At 42.2% G+C, this 21,535-nt stretch overlaps 1 protein-coding gene across 1 annotated transcript in view; it reads right to left on the bottom strand.

Annotated features, from left to right (window-relative positions):
• LOC136631927 (IgGFc-binding protein-like) overlaps window positions 1-21,535 on the bottom strand; it is a 71,312-nt gene that overhangs the window by 30,630 nt on the left and 19,147 nt on the right. Inside the window, exons 9-19 of the mRNA XM_066606420.1 lie at window positions 17,744-17,885; window positions 17,104-17,432; window positions 15,059-15,629; window positions 14,320-14,918; window positions 13,075-13,636; window positions 10,383-10,963; window positions 9,111-9,681; window positions 4,458-4,657; window positions 3,579-3,720; window positions 2,853-3,181; window positions 1,212-1,782 (exon numbers count right to left, since the gene is read on the bottom strand). Coding sequence (XP_066462517.1) covers window positions 1,212-1,782; window positions 2,853-3,181; window positions 3,579-3,720; window positions 4,458-4,657; window positions 9,111-9,681; window positions 10,383-10,963; window positions 13,075-13,636; window positions 14,320-14,918; window positions 15,059-15,629; window positions 17,104-17,432; window positions 17,744-17,885 — 4,597 coding nt within the window. The remainder of the gene's footprint in view (window positions 1-1,211; window positions 1,783-2,852; window positions 3,182-3,578; window positions 3,721-4,457; window positions 4,658-9,110; window positions 9,682-10,382; window positions 10,964-13,074; window positions 13,637-14,319; window positions 14,919-15,058; window positions 15,630-17,103; window positions 17,433-17,743; window positions 17,886-21,535) is intronic.

The raw sequence follows: 21,535 nt of genomic DNA, 5'->3' as shown, positions 1-21,535 counted from the left end.
TTTACTAAAGATGAGCGAACATGGTCGTCCGAGCTTGATGCTTGTCGAAGTATTAGCATACTCGATAGTGCTCATTACTCAAGCGAGTACCACACCGTGTTCGACCCCTCCCCGTTTTGACCCCTCCCCCATTACCACTTCCTGCTGTGAAGTGCCAGCATGCACATGCACACACATCCGCAGCAGTATGTGGCTGGCTGGGGGGTGGGGGGGAAGAGAGAGAGAGAGAGAAAAAAAGCTCAGCAACCGGCAGGTCCATTGCAGAAATGCTTGAGTCTCCCATTGTCTTCAATGGGGTTCGTTACTCGAATAGAGCTCTCGAATATCACGAAGAGCTCGACTCGAATAACGAGCATTTTGGTGCTCGCTCATCTCTAATTTTTGCTAAATTATTTCTTGGAGACAGGGTGACCAAAAAAAGTGAAATTCAGGAATTGTAAATTTTTATTTTTCAGCCATGCAGGATAAAAAATGCATTTTTTTGATAGACTGGACTTTTACAGATGCAGCAATACCAAATATGTTTAGGGTTTTTTCCGATTTCTTTTTATTATAGACAAGGAAAAAGTTGTTTTTTTTTTTGTTTTTTTTTTACTTTTAGTATCCTTTATCTTTTCTAATAATAAAAAAACATTATTTTCACTTACTTTTACTTTCCTTTTTTACTCCCCATGGGGAACTTGAACTTGCAATCATTTTATTGCTTATATCATATACTGCAATACTTCAGTATTGCAATATATGATATTTCTGATTGCACTCTATTAGGATGGGGCACAGACTTGTCCTATTAGGCAGAAATACATGGCAGGCCTCAGCAGATTCAGAAGGACCTAGTCTGACATGACAACTGCACGCACCTTGTGATCACAACACAAGGGGGCATTCGGGACACCCGAACTCCGACCATGGCATTTAAATGCCACTGTCAGAATTGACAGTGACATTTAAATGGTTAATAGCTGCATCAGCATGAGCACCAATCACAGTTGTTTTCGGCAGGTATCAGATGTCAAAGATAGCCAGTACCCGTTGTACATGAAGCAATATAAGATATAAGCTCCTGCTACATACAAACCAAGACGCTGGATGGAATACATGTACACACAAAGGTGTCTAAGGGTTAATATTAGCTGAACCCAATACCAACAGCTCTTCTTAAATGTTTAAACTCTACAAGTATTGACTTTACATAAGTGTTTTGTCCTTACGGCAATCAACAGGTGTTCTCCAGTCATAGATCTTAATTCCTTGACTCAGGCATGTGCTCGCGTATGACTCCAGAGCTTGACAAAGCATGACTTTAGCTCCATCGTTCATGCAGAGATCATAGAGGCAACCATCAAAGAACTTATTTGGACTGACTTTGGAGATACAGTCTCGGAAAGGTCCATCCGTTTTGAACAGGATGCCACAACTATCTTCTCCCCCATAAAGTTTCTTCTTGCTTTCCTCACAGGTTGGACATTCGCCTGGACAAGAGTCGAAGCAGAATGGATCTCGATCATAAACTTTCCATGAAGCAGCCCAGTCTACGATGGAGGTGACCAGAGTTCCATTGGGCAATATGTGATCATCATTCGGATCTTGGTTGAAGTTTCCACAGAGACCTGACACTGCATTATAGTAGCTACTGGGAAGTGTTACTGTGGTACGCATATTCCAGTCAAAAGTTGCGGTTATACCAGCTGCAGTATCCACAAATGCTGTCAATCCGCTACGAACTATTTCGATTTTCCCATCAGATAGAGTTGCAGGCAAATTTGTTAGTTCACCATCAACCTGCAAGAAAAAGTAGCATTAAAAAAAACCTTTTTTACCTATCTAAAACCCATTTCATAAATTACATGCCCCCTATGTGTGACTTATCAGGATTCTCCACATTGAGAAACCTCTTTTTCGATGAAGGGAGCAGGTAGATCTGGATTGCGGACAATGGCCCACTGGCAACTCTTCTTCATTTAAAGGGGTTGTCGCACTCCTAGCAAATAGCTCTGTACATTGCTCATTGGCCCAGGTTAAGACTGCAGGCTTAGACCCATTCACCTAAATAGAACCTAGCCGACAGTACCATCCCTGGCCCCTGCACAATATATCAACAGATTTGTAGAATGTCAGAGGTAGCTTACATCCAGAGTTTCCATCTTGATCCCAATTTCAGGATTTAGGATGTAAGCCATGATGGAAAAGCTAATTCTGAACTGGCCCTAAGGTGTTGAACAACTTAGCTCTATTCCTCTATATGAAGGGGTATTCCAGCTGAACCCATTCTGACTTATCTTTATCCCACCTCTAGGATCCACGCCAATTAGGAGAACTCGATGTCCAACAACCTTAGGCCTTATTCACACAACCGTATATGCACAGCTATTGTAGCCACATCAAACAATCGTGACCATCTGATGCATCAGATGAACGATTTTTAAGTGCCCTATCTTTTGCCGAGATACACTGGAAGCTCCCATAGACTCCTAAGGGAGCTGAAAAAAAAGGGGAGGGGAGGGAGTTTAGCTGTGTCCAACATTAAGAAAAGACACCTGCCTATATTTAAACATTAATAGTAATTTCACAGATTTCTGCCGACTGAGAGATTTCCATGCTGCAGCATATTTGTTTACTAATGCGCTTCATCTGCCCTCGTGAATGGCTGAGAAAACACTAATTAAGATTGAGACCTGATCGTGGCTATTCTTCATTCATGTGGTTTTTAGCTGTTATCAGCCAAGCGTAAAAACACATACGGTCATGTGAAAGAGGCTTCAGACTGCATTGTGGGCAATGAAGAAGAGTCAGCCTCCAACTTTACAGTATAATTTCTTTGGGATGCTAATTTCTGCATTCACACAACATACTCGAACTTTAGGGAATTCTCCAACTTCAATGCTGATCTTCCTGCCGTAGATATTCATCTCCATCTTCCTGACATATGAGACAGCTTGACTTCCTCTGTTATCATTCTTTATGATGATCTGGTATGGTTCCAGGGTGGTATCGCTACCAGCGTACTGTGTGAGAATATAACTGCAGGTGCCTTGGAAGTCAAAGTTTTTGCCATCAATGGACACAAAGTGAGGATCTCCCCATGCCAAGCAAGTGCCTGTGAAATCCGGTACACACACTGCCTTCTCCTCTTGGACTTCGCAGGTCTCCTTCGGATGACAAGTTTTCATCTTGCAAGGGTCTAAAGGTTACCAAAAAAACAGATTGAGTGTACAATGACTAATAACAGGGTTATATAAATCGTCAAGGGAGACTAATGAACAAAGACAGCTTGCATAGTCAATCAGCTGCTACTAAACCAGCAGGAACCCGTCTTGTCTTAAAACAGGCCTGAATTCATTTTGCATCCACTACTGTTCTACTGAAGGGAACCTCAGTGTACGGCTTAGGACAAACAGAAGATAAGGGGTGACATTTCTTAACTGCTATAATATACATACATTTAGTCACTTTGTGTAGACCCTGAGATAAGTTATCATAGCATGCTACATGTCAAGTTAAAGTCTGCTACATTTGTACTTCATGTAACAATGTATTCAGGATACAATTTTAGTATTAAACCAATTGATCAATCTCACCTTTCTTGACACAAGTCCTAACACCACCATGAATGTCACAATTTTCATCCTCAGCACAACTCATCGGACGACAGCTCATTCCAGCTCCTCCGTTACAAGTACATTCCTGACTGCAGTCATCACTCATCACAGTGTCATTAGCCTAGAAAAGGAAACACATCTGTATCTATTCCATATCTATCTATCTACTTATCTATCTACCTATCTAATGGAACCCTGTCTACTTACAGGAACTGTAGGACCCATCCACTACCAAACCACTGTCACATTATAGGTGGAACTATTGGTCTACGTTTCTAGAAGTTGACTGCAGATGTATCATTAGGGTGGGACCATTGTAACTTGTTCAGTTCTGCTTTGCAAGAGCAGCACATTTCATATCTCTAAACATGAAATGTGAAAATTATATCTAAACTCCCCCCCCCCCCCCAAAAAAAAATAAAAAATCACTTACGACAGAATTTTTGACTCCTCTATGGATGAACAGTCCCTCCTGCATCTTGGCATGCCATAACATACGATGTCATCGCAGAATAGAAGATAGCCTGGTGCTTCTCTACAATGCAGTGATCATACATAGGTTTCTGGGTCTACTAGTGAGTGACAATCACGGAACGGCCCCTTGGGACTCATCAAGACGCCACATTCACTGGCTCCATCTTTTTGCCTTTTCTCTTCGGATAAGTCAGTACAGACAGCACTCCCATCACCTCTACATCTGTAGACTTCCTGAACCTTCCAGCTCTTACCAAATGCTGTGGGGTCAGTAGGCTGTAGTCCATCTTTGGGTGTTAAGTCATCACGGCGACTCCATTAAAATTGCCACAAAGGCCACACAAAGCATTAGCATAAGTCAAAATGAAACATTATTTTCCTTACCTTCAGATACCGACCGTAATGATTACATCCACAAGCATCTACTGTCACACAATTCTCTCCATCGAACATAAATCCGTCATCACACTGACAACCCTCATAGCATTTGTCACTACAAGTGGTTTTAGCCAGGACCCCGTTACAGGTGAAGTCGCAGGTTTTGGTACAGACTTCATAACGGCTGTTGGCGGGACATTTGTATGCTGCAGAGACGTGAAAAGAACAGAGATTATGGATTACTTATCATCTATTATATGAATTCATTTCTGTCTGTCTATACTAAATAGCGACCTTATTAGAGCCTGCAGCCCTTTCATGATTGGAACTTCCCTGTACGGGAATTAGAGTTGAAACCCCGGAGTGTGAACCCACATTAGATGGGAAAATCCAGTGATCTGAGTGACTTCCGTCAAAGCCTGGTCATCGGTGCTAGACCAGCCAAGACCTGGATGTCACTGCCAACCCCTTGGGGTTTTCTTCTGTTACGGTGTGGAGAATATATGGAGAATGGCGTGATCAGGAAAAAACGTCCAGCAAAAGGGTATCCTGTGGACGGAAACAGCATTTTTCTGAAAAAGGGTCGGAGGAGGATATCAGGAATTATTTTGATCAACAGGCGCTGCACAGCCACAAACAGTCGAGTACACCGCTGGTGCTCTAATTAAGGTGTATTTTCTGTCAATATTCAATTCATATTTTTTGCTGACTGAATACAGACAGCGCATGGGCCTACTGAATTAAATTCCTGTATTCAGATGTCAGCTTTTAATGCAGATCAATTGTTGCACGTAAAAAAACTAAACAGAAGTGTTCCCAGCAAGAGAAACCAAGTTATCTTGTAGATATGATACCTTTAAAAGGCTAACAAAAATACATGATGTTATAGCAAGCTTTTAAACCTACCGAGGGTTTTTCCTCAGGCATAGTGAAATAGATCCGAAGAGGCATGCATATACATACACACATCCTTATGACAAGGCACCGACATGGGTGTGATTAATTTGCACTTAACAGAATACCAAAACAGGATGAGTAGAGAAATAAATACTTAAATAGTCCACTGATAAGGATGTGAAGATTTTATGTTCCCTGAATTAGTGTTAGGGGGTCACCAGGCCACAGTGTTATCTGTGCTATAGATTTTCCATACTTCCCATTTACGCATGAATCATCTTGAAGAATTTTACTCTCCGTTGAAAGTGTCAAAAGTTGTTATAAATTTGTACTCCCAAATTCTATGGCTTTGTGATTTTAAGTTGCCATTTAATATAATAACTTTCATGTGTTCTATGTTGCGTCCGTGACTAAAGAATTGCTCCGCCACAGGTGATTCTGTCTTTCCCTCTTTAATTGTGTGGCAATGAGATCTCATCCTGGCTTTCAGTTTTTGTCCTGGTTCTCAAATATAAAGGCCCCCAAAAGGACATTTACTGCAGAGTATCAGGTACACAACATCGGATGTGGAACATCTGAATGTCCCCGGGACCCTATAGACCTGCTGTATGTTGGGGATTTGTATCCTGTCTGCGGTCAGTACATGTGAACAGGTCTTGCTCGGATAAGGCAGTTACTCGAGCGAGCATCGCTCTTCTCGAATAACTGCATTCTCGTCTGAGCAGGCTCGGGGGGGGGGGGGGCTGTGGTGAGCAGGGATCTCTCTCACGCTCCCCCCCGCCGCCCCCCCCTGAGCCTGCTCGGACGAGAATGCAGTTACTCGAGAAGAGCGATGCTCGCTCGAGTAACTGCCTTATCCGAGCGTGCTCTCTCAACCCTATACACGATCGTTTCTTTCCTTCTCTGTGTATCAGAGTATTTGATTTCTGGGTATCCTGGTGGCTCTGATGATTTGGTCATCAATTGAGGTGGGATGGTATCCATGATTTACAAATGTCTTTTTTTAAGATGGTATAGATGTTCCTCTCTGTCTGTTGGGTTGGAGCAGATCTGGTTGTATCTGATGGCCTGGCTGTAGACAATGGACTTTTTGATGTGTTTAGAATGGGAACTATCCCATCTGAGGTATGTGGGCAGGTCAATCGGTTTCCAGTATAGGGATGTCTGTACTGAGTTGTTTTAAATTTTTATGGTGGTCTCCAAAAAGTTTATTTTGGTATATGAGTAGCTTAATGTCAGGTTTATAGTGGGTGGAATGCATTAAATCTCTCATGGAATTTTATTAATTCTTGTTCAGTATTCAAAGTAGGCCAATGGTTTGTTAAAGCAGGAGGCCAGAAAGGCACTTTCCAGCTTCTCCTCTTTTCTCACTCTGGCTTGGTGACCCCCTAACACTAATTTTGAGACCATAAAACCTTTACATCTTTATCAGTGGACTATTTAAGTATTTATTTATTTCTCTACCCATCCTGTTGTGTATTCTTTTAAGGGCAAATTAATCACATCCATGTCTGTGCCTTTTCATAAGTTTGTGTGTATGTATATGCATGCCTCTTCGGATCTATTTAATTATGCCTGAGGAAGAACCCTGAGTAGCTTAGAAAGCTCGCATTAACATCATGTATTTTTGTTAGCCATTAAAAGGTATCATATCTACAAGATTACTTGGTTTCTCTTATTGGAAATTACCACATTTTGCTCTACTGGCTAACACCGTACCAACATTTTTTTAAAATAAAAAAATCAAGGCATGTACTATTTTGGCCCATATTAAGGGACCAAAATCGCCCATTAAAGTCTAGGAGAATGAAAACAAAATAAAGCAATGAACACATATTAGAATCAATATTCACCATAGAATTTTTGCACTCCCTATTTTCTGTGGGTTGTGACAAAACAATCGTATGTGTGCATGTAAAACGGATGACACGTAAATGAAACAAAGATGTTATAAACATACATACGCAGTGTAAAAGGTGCATTTTTCACGCAGCAAAATTGCTTGTGAGAATGAGCTCTAATGTGTAAAAATGCACATTTTTTGCATTTTCCTTTGATATCCGTGGATGGATGCAATGGAGAGTGGCTGTGGTTCTGAGGGTAAAAGAAGGTCCAATGCACTGCTAGCTGGGGTTCTCTAGTAAAGTGGTTATTTAGTGTATTTGTTGGTCTATGTTGGTCTAACTGTGTAAGTAAGCTGGTTGGGGGTGTAGCTAAAGGCTCATGGGCCTAGGTGAAAAAGTTTATCTTGGGCCTCCCCAACTTCTTTTAACCCCTTTACGCAGAGTCATAACTTGAAGCTCCTGGGCCCCAATGCAAAACCTGTAACAGGGCCACCAACTATAATGCTTTATTCATAGTACCGGGCTCCCTATATGGAGAAGAGAGGCCTTATGGACCCCTATGGCTTCTGGGCCTGGGTGCAACTGCATCCCCTATAGTTATGCCAGTGGTTTATATTGTTCATTGTATCACATGCTTATTAGGACAAATATGACAATTTGCATGGGATTCCTTAACCAAAAGACCATAAATTAATATGAAACAAGTCCAGCATTTATAAGATCTGTCTCATCCCCTCATCATGCTAAGAAACTGGGACTAAAAGGGATTCTGTCACATGGTTCATGAAGTTTGACTCAGAGCTGAGCTCTGAGTCACAGAGGCGGGCCGTGCCAGTCTCTCCCCGCCCTCAGCATGCAAAGTGACAGCTGTCTCCCTACTCACAATTCTGTCTCTCTGGTGATTCACTAAAGTAAGTTCCCTTTCTAATCAGGAGCTTCTCTTACTCAAGTAAGCCGGTGGGTCATGTGACCATCGGGGTTTCAAGCTACAGGGTCATGCTAGACCCTGGCCAGCTCTGCCAGTGACTAATGTCACTACCGGGGTTGCTTTTCCCTGTAACTGGAGCTCCTATGGATGCCCCAGATACAGTGGGAAAGTGTTAAATAAAAAAATGGTCTTTTATGACGTCATGGGGGACATAGGTAGTAAAAAATATAATTACATGCATCAGTAAAACAAAATTACAGAATAAAACAATAACATATACATAAGAAACAAAATAACCCAAAGCTGAAGCCAACCAAAACCGTTGCTATAAGTGCTCTGTAATCCAAAACCATACATGTTATATATCAAAACGTCCGAAACAAAATGAGGAATCCGTTTCCATACTTTATTTTAGTGTAAATATACAGAATTTTAAAAAAAACTAAAAAATATTTTAAAAAATCATTTTTTTTAGCTTTTTACCTCCAATAAAACTAAAAAACTGAAAAAAAGCCAGTGAAAAAGATATTTAAAAAATAGCCTTATATGTCACGAAAAAAAAAAAAGCTGCAATTATAATTTTGACAGCTAAAGGAAAAAAAAGGGGCAGTAAAACCACCAAATGAGTAAAATCCCTAAAAAGTGTCTGGTCCTTAAGAGGTTAAGCCTCTCAAGATCTACATGTATAAGTAAACTTTAAGGTGGCCCATTAACACATTATAGAAGGATAATGGTCCAACTTATCCTGTTGGAGAAGCTTAGATTTCCAAAATGCAGGCTTTAAAGTTAGTAAGACGGGGGGAGGGACACGGTACTGCATCACATGACCATGACTGATTCTTATACTCCGGAAGTAAGTAACAGAGGTCCCTAATCAATAAGCGCAAGCAGAGATCTTACATCATTTCTCCTATAGTACATCAAATTAATTTGTAGACACCAGTAATCTCTCTACAATCCATACGAAGAACTGAAGGGGAAGTCACTTACGGCAGCCAGCGATATTTCTCCACTCTCCTATTTTGACTCCTTTTTCTTGGCACCACGATGCATACATTTGTAGGCTGGCACACAATGCATCCTGCTGAGCTCCACTGGCACAAACATCAAACACACAGCTCTTAACAAACTGTTCTGGAGACATCAAGGCACTGCAGTTCTTAAAGGGACCTTGAGGGTCTGTGATCAATCCACATTTGTTGGGTGACTGAGACTCGGCGGTTGCCACCTCATCACAGGTAAAACAATCATCTCCTGAACAACCACGGCACTCTGATCTCAGGTCTCCCACTGCCCATGACTCTGCAAACACTGTCAGGTCAGCAACAACAGTGCCATTCGGAAGGCGGAAGTCATCTTTAGGGTTTTTGTTGAAATTTCCACAGAGTCCTCCAGGGAGTCCGGCAAAGGAGCTCGGTACCGAGATCGAAAAAAAGTACATTCGGTCATATAGCATCGTAATGCCGTATGTAGTATGAATGATCACATTGTTTCCCTCTTCGTTGATCCAGAATTGATGTTTTGGGGACTGGCATGGAAGATGGAATCTTTCTTTGTTAACCTGTGGGAATAGGAAGAGAAACAGAGCTACAGACAGTTCATTACCGTGTGGTCTAGGGTGGAGACAATAATTAGTTCTGAATGGGTGGCCCTATCATCGAGTTAGAAAACAATGAAGTAGCTAAGGAGCACCTAAAATAACGAGGTCAATGCATAAACCAAGGCAAAACACAGTACTTATTTGTAGTCAAAGTGGTCTGTTAAGGCCACTCTCACGCATGCACTTTTTACCACGATTACCACGGTGTTTTTCGCTCCCGTTGATTTCAGTGGGGTCTCGTAGAACTGCGCTCAAAAGCAGCGTTTTCTAATGCTGCGATTTTTGAACGCCGTCTGCTCTGTTTTTGTGCATTTTTGTGCTTTTTAGCGCACCTCATTACTCATCACAATGAAGGGGTGCATTAAAAAGCGCTATAGTATGCTGTATAGTGGGTTCAAAAACGAAGATAAAAATTTTTGAATGGTCATATTAATGGCCAATAATAAATAATTCACAGCTGGGAGGCGGCTAGGTGGCAATCAGACAGACATTTCGGGAAGCAGGGGGGCATTTCACACTTCCATTTAGGCAGCATGCAGGCTTGGGACATCTGTGGTGACATCACACATAAATTTGGCTCTGCTACAGTGACATAACCACATCTAAAAAGTTGTACAGTAAATCGCCCTTCATTTTTATCAACCTTTGGATGTACTACTAACCTCAATGCTCCAGGCTTTTTCTCTTTCCAAGCGTATGACATGGTTTCCTATGATCACTGTGACTGATTTGGTGACGGCTACATTTCCATATGGCTCATTTTCCACTACGACTATTAAGGTGAATTTCTCTGTTGTCAAACTGAATAGGATGTAGCTACAGATGCCCTGCATATCATAATGGAGTTTATTAAAGTTAATATAGTGGGGATCTCCCCAAGCTATACACTGGCCAAATTCTTTAGCGTGGCAGCCCAAGATGCCATCCACCACTTTGCACTCTTCATTGATGCCACAAGTATTGGCCTGGCAGCTGGTTTTGCCATTCTTCCCACATGTACATTTCTCCTGGCACAGATCGTCTGAGAAGAATTCTTGACCGCTCTTGTAATACATATTTTTATATACACAGCCGCACTCTGCCATAGGCACACACTCATCTCCACTCCACATGAAGCCATCATTACAGTAACAGCCTTCTGTGTAGGACTTAACACAGGTTCGTGGAGATGTAAGATCGAAACAGGTGACGGGACATCCATCTCCGAGGAGTTTGTAATGACTGTTCACCGGGCAGGACAATTCTGAAAAGATAAATGTGGACTCGTAAATGCCCAAAATTCAATCTAAAACAAGGCCACAAAAATGAGGGTAAAGGTCTGTATCTGGATTTGCTGACAATTACAGTTCTTGTCTTATTCCTACAGAGAGACTTCAGATACTTTTTGGCACTAGTGATATGTACGTTTTAGAGCACTTTGCTTTGTGCCGTTGTCTTCTTCATTCTCTGAATACTATTGTGTCCTATAAAAAACTATATTATTCAGATGATAGCGCGATATTTAAAAGTCTATTAATTCCAAGTGGGCATGTCTGGGGTACACAATAGATCTATAAGCAGAACACGGGATGACTGTTGCAGTAAACAAAAAAATTTTTTTTGATCTGGCAGGCACCAGGTAATCACAGAAGTTTTTATCTGGTCTTATGGCCCACAGGGGTCAGATATCAAACAGTCTAGTCAGGCCTGGCATGATCCTCCGCTCTCTCATGCAGCCGTGTACATTTTCCAAACCGGATGAAAAAAGGATACAACTTTTTTGTAGTCCGAATGGGCAACATAACTAAGGGACCCCTCTCCTCTATAAATGAGAAACTCTAAGAACTAAGCCATGTTGCTCCAGGAGACTGTTCAAATACACCTAAAGGGACCAGACATCCTGGTTTAGGTGGGACACTCCTACTTTAGGACTCTGTGTCCGGCTTTCGGGATGCAAGTCCCGCTTATAGGACATTTGGTCACCAGAAGGGTGTTTACCAGCTAGGGTCCCGCAGCTCCCTGGCTGGTAATCACTCACTGGCACTGCTGCAGGATGCACACACTGATGGCAGTGTATGCACCTAGGATCCTCCTCCCCTGACCTCTCCTCCTTGGTTCCGCAGGAGGAGAGGAGAAGGGAGGAGGAGTCCAGTTGCAAAGACTTATGTCAGTGGTGCATCCCGAAGCAGCGCCGAGTGAAGGTGCAGCTGCACTCAGAAGACAAGAAGGAGGTGAATATATCGGTCTCAGGGGGGCACTACTACTACTGGGGCTACTATGGGGGGGTACTATTACTACTGGGGCTGATATAAGGGACACTATTACTACTGAGACCAATGTGGGGGTCATTATTACTACTGGGGCCGATATAGCGGACACTATCACAAAAGAGGCCACTCTGCATGTGGCAGCGTACCTCTAGATAACTTACAGTATGTTTAAACATAGCAAAGATGCTGTGGAATGTCCACAGCGGAAGTTTCTGCAACAAATTTCGCAGCATTGTAGCATTCAAAACACAGAATGGAAATCAGCCACATAGCAGCTGATTTCATACTACACGGTGCTCTCATCACCTCCTTCGAAGGCTTCCTGCAGTCAGCCCTCCTTAGCTTCAAGATCCTGGCAGCCTGGTCAGCTGCTGCACCACTGGTCAGGTGAGGCCACTGCAGGTTGCTGGGAACCAGGAGCTGGGGAGCGCCGATAGCGGGAAGTACTCAGAAGAGGTGAGGGGGAGTGCTACATAGTATAAAGTTGGCCACAAATACAAAGCTAATTGCCAGTCAAAATCTGCACAAATTGTATGGATTTTGACTGTATTTTGGATGTGGAAATGCTGCTGTCTTTGATGAAAGGGCCCTGTACTTTTTATAATGATGGAGGTAAAATCATATGTTATTATAAGCCCCGCTCCCTGACCACACCCCTCTGTCCCGCTTTGACCCTGGGAAAATCTGGTCACCTTAAACACACCCAACTTCTTGCAACTTTTGGCACAGCACAAACTCCATAAACTCACCAATTCACACAAGCACCAACCTCTCAATCCCTCACATATAGCTCCTCTCTTCATTCTTCACATGAACATCAATCTCCACCAGTACAATGACCTCTTGTTTCAGCCTCTTAAGTGACCACCCTACTGGGCAGAGACCCTTCCACACCCCACACCCCGCCAGTGCCTGATACACATAAACAATACTAAGCATTTGTAAAGGTTTTCACACTGATACCCCACCCCCGAATAACTACAACTAGGGAGGCGGACAGTCCTTCACCTCCCCTGCAGGCTTTGTGTCACAAATCTTTATAGATCAGGAAAAACAATGAACTCAGGGAATCCCCATTATTCAGGTACAGAGTGACAATACTCACCACAGAAAGATGGCGTCCTCCATTCCTCGATCATAGAACCATTTCCTTGACATTGAGAAACATAAGCTGCAATGGTGTTACAGACAACAGATTGACGACCCTTGGAAGCACAAGCATCAAATAGACAGTCTTCGAAGAAAGTAGTTGGATCAATAGCATCATGGCATTGACTGAAGGGTCCATCAGGTTTGGTGAGAAGTCCACAGTACTTGTCACTCTTATAAGGTTCCTTATCGGCCTCACTGCACTTGGGACAACCTGGACATATTGTTGTACATCCGTCTACTTCTCCAACCTTCCAATGATTTCCAAATTCTTCTGCACTTTTGGCTTCAACACCATCTTTTATGTTGAAGTCATCACTGGGGTTTCCATTGTTGTTTCCACATAAACCATTGACAGCCCCCATGTAGGTGCTGGGGAGTGTGACAGTTGCATAACGTTTTCCATCAAAACTCACCCACAAGTCAAAATTTGTCTTTACGATGACATGAGTTCCTGATTTGTAGCATATGATCTTTGAGTCAAGAATGCAGGGAAGATTCACAAGACGTCCATTGACCTGTGAGAAAATGTGACACAAGTAATAGTTGTTATTGATATTATACACCAAAGGCAATGGAATCTGTACAGCAGCAGTCGGAGTCCCTAAAGTTCTGTATTACGGAGCTGTAGGCACTTGATGTGTTGTCATAGAGTGCAACATCATATTGTTCTCTAGAAGTAATGCTCTTAAGATAGCATTCTTCCATAATATGGCATCTGATGAAACATGCCAGTTTTTCTTTCATATCGGTTTTATATAAATCATTCATACAAAAAAAAAAACAACTTTGCATGAAGTCAATGGCCCAGTATGCCCCATACATTATTACTGATCTAAGATGTAGCCTTGTACATTTACTTTCAATATTCACATCATTTCTATTATGATTATCTCCTCTATGGCTCTTTACACATCTGTGTTGTGGGTCTCAAGCAGTAGTTACATCAGGGTTTCTGCCACTTTTCACACAGTTTTTAGTCCAACCTGCAGTTATTCTTGTCATTGTAATGGATAAACCCTTGATGGAACTGCAATCAGATGTCGATGGGCTCCACTGTCACTATTTGAATCTATTGTTGGATCTGCCGAGCTGTTGCTTCTGATTTGTTCTTCAATTTTGACTCTCTTTCTAGGCTATCACGTTATGTTACAAAAAAAATTTCTTCTGTCCGTTAACAATTTCCCATAGGATTACTTACCTTGATCTGTTGTGGATAGTCTGTACTCATGGTTATTGTCATGTTGTAGACCTTCGTTGTGATTTCTTTGGTGACGGACACGGCTTTATTACCTCTGTGCTCGTTCCAAATATTGACTGTGAAATCAGTCAGTGATGGGTCCTGTGATGTTACACCGACCAGCTGGTAGATACAAGTGCCCATAAAATCTATGTTCTTCTGATCAAAAGTGGTGTAATGAGGCTTGCCAGAGGCTATGCATGTGGTGTACTTTTTGGGATAACAGCCTCGTACTCCATTGCTCATCAAGCAAGTCTCACTGTCTTTGCATTTGATTTCTTTACAAACTACCATTCCAAGACTCGAGTCACATTTACACTGAACGCTACATTTTTCATTGTACCAGGATTGGTCGGGATTATAATACCGTCCATTGTATTGACATCCACAGTTGGAGATAGACACACATTCGCCACCGCTGAGGACCATGCCGGTGTTGCACTCACAAGTTTCTACACAGGGCTTTGTGCATTTTGCTGGAGCATTTCTGTCAAAACAGCTGGCCGGACATGCGTTGCCACAGGCATTATAATGGCTATTCTTATCGTCACATATCTTGGCTGCAGGGAATAAAAGAAAGGGAAAATGTTCAGTACATAAGCGTAGCAATAACAGAGATACTAGGGCTCCTACTTCACATTTCTATGTTTACTTGCTTCTATGTTACTTATGTTATATACTGCAAATACATTGTACTCACGGCAATTAGAAGGTGTTCGCCAGTCTAAAAGCTTGACTCCTTGGTTCAGGCAAGCACTTGCATAAGTCTCGAGTGATTGGCAAAGAATGATTTTAGCCCCATCCGTCATACAAACATCAAAGAGACAAGCCTTAAAGAACTTGACTGCATCGACTTTTGAGATACATCCTTGGAATGGTCCATTCTCTCTCAAGATGATTCCACACTGGTTCTCACTGCTATACAGTTGCTGCTTTGCGTCATCACAGGTTGGACATTTGCCTGGACAATGATCAAAACAAAATGGATCTAGACTGTCAACTTTCCATGATGCTGCCCAGTCTATGATGGAGGTGATCTGGGTGCCATTAGGCGATTTCTGTTCATCATTTGCATCTTGGTTGAAGTTCCCACAAAGACCAGACGTGGCATTGTAGTAGCTACTGGGAATTGTTACTGTGGTTTGCCAGTTCCAATCAGAGGTAACTAGTAGACCACATTCTGCTTCTATGGAGACTGTCAGCCCACTTTGAGTCACTTTCAATTTTCCATTAGCAAAAGTTGCTGGCAGATTGATCATTTCATCATTGACCTGCACAAAGATGTGAATGTAGAGGAGGTCAGATGTTACTTTAATTGTTAGAGTTACAACACTCATGTGACTTTTGGGGCCAGGCCCAGCCTTACAGTTGCACAGGGCACCCTATCTGTCTGGACAGATTACACAGAAGGATATTACTTTGTGTAACTAATAAAATAAAATACTATTGAAATGAATAATAGTCGTCCTCTCATATGCAAATCTGAAATGTGAAAGTGACCTGTTATATCCCCTCAGATCTAAAACTGGTTGCACACTTTTACAGCCTCCTCTTAATTTTAATTGTTATTTTTTTTAACCATGTTGTTGTGTTCACACACAATCGGTGTCAATAGTCTGAGCGCCCAGTACTAAAAAATTGTCCACCTCTAATGGCCCATTTACATGCAAAGACAATCTTTCAAACAATTGAAAGATTGACAGTTTTAGCGATCAATTTGCATGAAGTGCTAATGGACACTAATGCTCTTTAGCACTTTATCAGCTTCATTTGAGCGTAAATGAGCCTCTGGGAGCTGTTTGCAGAGCACTGCTGGTGGTCTGAGCTATGCACACAGCTTCTTTGTTATCACATGGGCTGTCAGCTGAATACAATGTAATCTACGACTCCCGTGCAGAACACAGTGCGCGGTCCCTGTTATCCACTCTCCGGCTGGACGATGGATTTTATGTTCACCTAAAAATCGTCGCTGAGCAAAAAAGTAAACGATGGTAGAGTTTACACACAACGAGTATTGCTCATATGCTATTGTTTGAACGAATTTTGAGCAATAACCATTGCATGTAAAGTATCAAAGGAATGTCGGCTCAGCCATTAACAATGGGCGGTGGAGACCTCCCACCTGAGAATTCACTAGTATTGGGACTGTATCTAAAAAGATCAGTTTTGAGCAAACAGCAGTTGCTAGAAGAAAAAAATGTGCAGGAGTCAGTGAGGAGGCAGCTGTAAAGTTATACAACCAGATTCAGTTTTATGACAATATGAGAAGTCTTAATTAAGTTATTTTTATTGTAGCACTAACAGCAATTCCAGTGTAATCCAATAAATTGATCTACAGTATTTGTGATGCCTTGTAAAATGATCTATTATATGTTCCTATTCTTATATGTTAGCTTATTGCAGATTATTGTAGAGCGCATCATTGGCTCTGGGCACCTAGGGCTTCCCAAGAGTTGTGTCATCGAGGGGACAATCTCATTAGGGGAGCTTTATTGTATCAGAGGAGCATAGAGGTGCGTCAAGCAACCTAGGGCGGTCCCTGAGCGGGTTAGTTATTGGTTTTGACAAGATATTCATCACACTCTTGGATGCACTGAAAAGACCTATGTGTGGTAGATTTTCATTTTCACCCTAGACAAGAACATGTATGATACATCCAGTCATTTGTAGATACAATATTCATATTTCCTGCCTCAAGGTCTCAAAATAAGTCAACAGCTTGATTTTAACTCAAGAAATACTTACTCTAACATGTGGATATTCTCCAGTTACCACTGTAATTTTTATGTTATAGACAGTAACATCTGTGATCTTGACATATGAAACAGCTTGACTTCCTCTGTTGTTAGGCTTTATGACCACGTCGAATGGTTCCAGGTTGGTATCGCTGCCAGTGCACTTTGACAAAGTGTAGCTGCAGGTGCCTTGAAAGTCATAGTTCTTGCCATCATAGCCAACAAAATGAGGATCTCCCCATGCAAAGCACGTGCCTGTGAAGTCTGGTATGCAACGCGCTACGCCATCTTGCAGCTCACAGGACTCTTGTGCACGACAGATTTTGGACTTACAAGGGTCTGAAATACAAAAGATATCATGAAATATAGCAAAACAGACATAGCATCCTAAAAATTAATCGAATATTCATTGACCCGGGACCTTAGACCTCACTTTTATAGCACAACATTGAAAGACCATATTTAGTGATAGCTTTTTCGTTAGAAGCCTCCAGTGAACCAACTAGTTGACCTTAATGTTGGACATTTATGTAGTTAGATTAGTCATACTGTCAAAAACCTGAATGAGCATAAACTGGTGGACTTTGAGCTGTGCACAGGTCCTACTCTGTTCCATGCATGATATCAGTACAGAGATACTGTAGACTCACCAGGATTGACACAAGACCTCACACCATCCACAATTTGGCATTGATCTCCTGCAGCACAGCTTTTGTTTTGGCAGCTCAGCCCTGAGATTGGGTCGCAGGTACACTCCAGACTGCAGTCATCACTCAGCACGATTTCATTGGCCTATGGAAGAAATGAGGGCATTTTGAGATTTTTTACCTTTCTAGAACTATGATAGTATTTTTGGCCTCCAATATTAGGACTCTACTTCTCCACTTCCTCTTGTTGCTAGGGTTCCTCAGGGTTCAGTCCTTGGTCCACTCCGTTTTATCTATCAACATAGCCCCATTGGGGAAACTATCAGCAGATTCAAATTTTCAGTCCCATCTCTACGCTGATGACATCCAATTATATACCTCTTTTTGTGACATCACACCTTCACTACTGAAAACTCCTAGTGATTGTTGGGGGTTCTGCTTTCTTGGGGTCTTTCTATCTTCCACCACTGTTCTCCACCCCCTGTGCCAATCGCTGCACTGATGCCTTTACCATTTGCCAGTCACTGCACTGATGCCTCCACCCTGTGCCAGTCACTGCACTAATACCTCTACCATGTGCCAGTCACTGCACTGATGCCTCCACCCTGTGCCAGTCACTGCACTAATGCCTCCACCCTGTGCCAGTCACTGCACTAATGCCCCCACCCTGTGCCAGTCACTGCACTGATGACTCCATAAATATCAAAAACTCTTATTGTTTTCTTGATCCATTCTTGGCTTGACTACTATAACTCACTACTGATTAGTCTTTTTACTAAACTGTCTCCTCTCCAATCTACAATTGCCTCTACTCCGTGCCACCAACTGCACCAATGCCTCTACTCTGTGCCACCTACTGTGCTAGCCATGTGCAAAGATCGCGGTCATACTGCTCTAAAGATCATGAGAACGGGTTACTTCCAGCTACTTGAAAGTAGCCCGTTCGCACAATCCAAGGTGCGTGCTTTCCAGTTCCCATAGGAAAGCACGTAGCAAAGATAGGACAGGTACTATCTTTGCACACACCATGAAGCTGACATGCGAGTTGCACTCACATTTCCTATCTTTGTTATTTGCGCAAATTTAGTGTGTCTAACAATTGTTCATGTGCACGATTCTATAGGAACCCAATGGTTTTGTGTGCACCCACAGCGCCCGTGTGAAAGAGGCCTTACATTGATGCCTCCACCCTGTGAAAGAAGTCATAAGGCTCTTTCAGACATCATCTCGTCTTTGTTCTATCTAAAAGTTCTTTTTAGATTCTTCTCTCTGCTAAAATGTGGTTCGGCTCAAGTACAGAGCAACTGGAAGAGTACAAGGTGATAGGGTAAATGTAATATATATATATATATTTAAAAAATACTCTATAAAGCATATGCATTTAACCATGTAAATCTTTACCGTTTTGCCTAAGCACTAACCAACAAAAGATAGATAACATGAATGGAAGTAGAATTAACTCAGGAAACTTATACATTACCAAAATACCAAGCCTAGAAATAGTTACTATAGCAAACTGCGCACGACCCAAGGAAGGTTCTGCTTGGATCTGCCTATAGATTGACGTCACTGCTTGTGCTGTGTTTTAATAACCAATGATAATAACTAGAGATGAGCGAATCTACTCGGTTCGGGTGTTTTTGCACTTGAGCACCGCTTTTTCCGAGTAACTCACTACTCGGACAAAAAGATTCGGGGGGTGCCGAGGGTGAGCGGGGGGTTGCAGAGGGGAGTGGGGGGGGGGGGGGTGAGAACTCCCCCCTGTTCCCCACTGCTACCCCCCCCCCCCCCCCCCCCGGCGCCCCCCGAATCTTTTCGTCCGAGTAGTGAGTTACTCGGAAAAAGCGGTGCTCGAGTGCAAAAACACCCGAACCGAGTACATTTGCTCATCTCTAATAATAACTGAATTGTAATAGGCTATGCATAATTATTAGTAAGGCATCACTTAACCCCTTTAGTGACTAGCTGCACTGCCCAAAGTGATATAGCCCAGAAGATTTCCGAACTATGTTTCACTATAGGACCATGCAGAACACAATGCCATAAGCTGTGGCATTGTGTTCTGTCTGCACAGTCCCACAGAGAACTAGTGCAGGACTTTAAAAAGAGAAGCGGGAAGATATAACTGATCTGTCAGCAACTTCCCTCCTTTCCCTCCTGCACTGTTTACAGGTTGTCACAGAGATCATCGGCTTGTCAGAAGCCGGCTGATTGTTCCTGTGGCAGGAAGAGCTGCTTACCGTCTGTCAGATGATAGCCAGTCACCAGCTTTTACAGCAGAGAATGGAGAAAACCTCCGATCTGCACTGTTTAACCCTTTACATGCCACGTTCTGTGCGACAGCAGCATGTTAAGGGTTGTCACCATCAGACCCCCCGCAATGTGTTCCGGGGATCTTGATGGCTCTCTGTGACACCCGGAGGCTTGACTGTAGCCTCCAGGTCTGCCAGTGATCTTGGTTGTTTAACCATTTACATGCCATAGTATGTGCGACCGCAGCATGTAAAGGGATGACAGAGGGAGGGGGCTCCCTCTGTCACCATCAGACCCCCACAATGATAGGTCTCTGTGGCACCTGTAGGTCTGAATATAGCAAATGACATGATATCTTTATTCTATGGGTCAGTACGATTACTACGACACCAAACTTGCATTTTTTTTGCTGTAGTACTTGTATTTATTTTCAAAGACATTTAATTTTTTAAAATATTTTCTCCCGCCATCTTCTGCACGCAATAACCTTTAAATTTTTCTGTCGACGTAGTTGTGCAAGGGCTCATTTTTTGTGGAATGTCCTGTAGTTTCTGGTAGTACCAATTCAGAATACATATGATTTTTTAATCGCTTTTTATTGCATTTTTTCTAGGAGACCGGGTGACTGAAAAAGTGCATTTCTGGCGTAATTTTTTTTTTTTTGGACGACGTTCACAATGTGGGGTAAAAAATTCACTACTTTGATAGATTAGACGTTTATGGACGCAGCAATACCAAATACGTATTTTTCTTTGATGATTTAGATTTTTTAATTATAGATATGGCAAAAGGGGGGTGATTAAAACTTTTATTAGTTTTTTTTTTTTAAATAATAAAACTTTATTGATCTTATTTTTACTTTTTTTAAGCGTCCCTAAGGGTCCACAACTAGCAATGCTTTGATTGCTCCTGCAGTATGACGTAATGCCGTAGCATTACATCATACTGCTATTTGACAGGCAGTCTATCAAGCCACCCCACGGGAACAGCTCCCTGCGATCTCACATGGGGGTGGGGGCATATGGTACGTTCGGGGGATTAAAATGCGGCATTTAAAGGGTTAGTAGCTTTGATCGGCCGCGCGACCGATTGCAGCTCTTGCCCACGGGTGTCAGCTGTAATAAACAGCCACCGCCCCTGCTGTATGAAGAGAGGTCGTGTTGCGATCTCTCTTTATGCACACTCCGACGCTGCAGGATGTAAATGTAGCGGTTAATCTGCAGGGTTCACAGCATGGATGAAAAAAAATTAAAACGTGGCAAAAATAGCTAATTTTGCCAAATTTACCATACAAAAAACGGAATTGAAAGTGATCAAAATGCTGCACGGATCACCAAATGATACTAATAAAAATTACAACTCATCCAGCAAAATAAAAACCCTTACACAGCTCCGATGATATAAAAAAATGTAAATGCTTGGGGTCTTTGAATGCAGCGATAAAAAAAACACTTTTTTTTTACTTGAAAAAGTAGCGAAAAAGAAAAACCTATTACAATTCGGTATTGACATAATCGTACCGGCGTGTAGAATGACTTTAAT

Source organism: Eleutherodactylus coqui, chromosome 6 (genome assembly GCF_035609145.1).
Source record: "Eleutherodactylus coqui strain aEleCoq1 chromosome 6, aEleCoq1.hap1, whole genome shotgun sequence".
NCBI lineage: Eukaryota > Metazoa > Chordata > Amphibia > Anura > Eleutherodactylidae > Eleutherodactylus > Eleutherodactylus coqui.
This window is presented reverse-complemented; position numbering and strand designations above follow the sequence as displayed.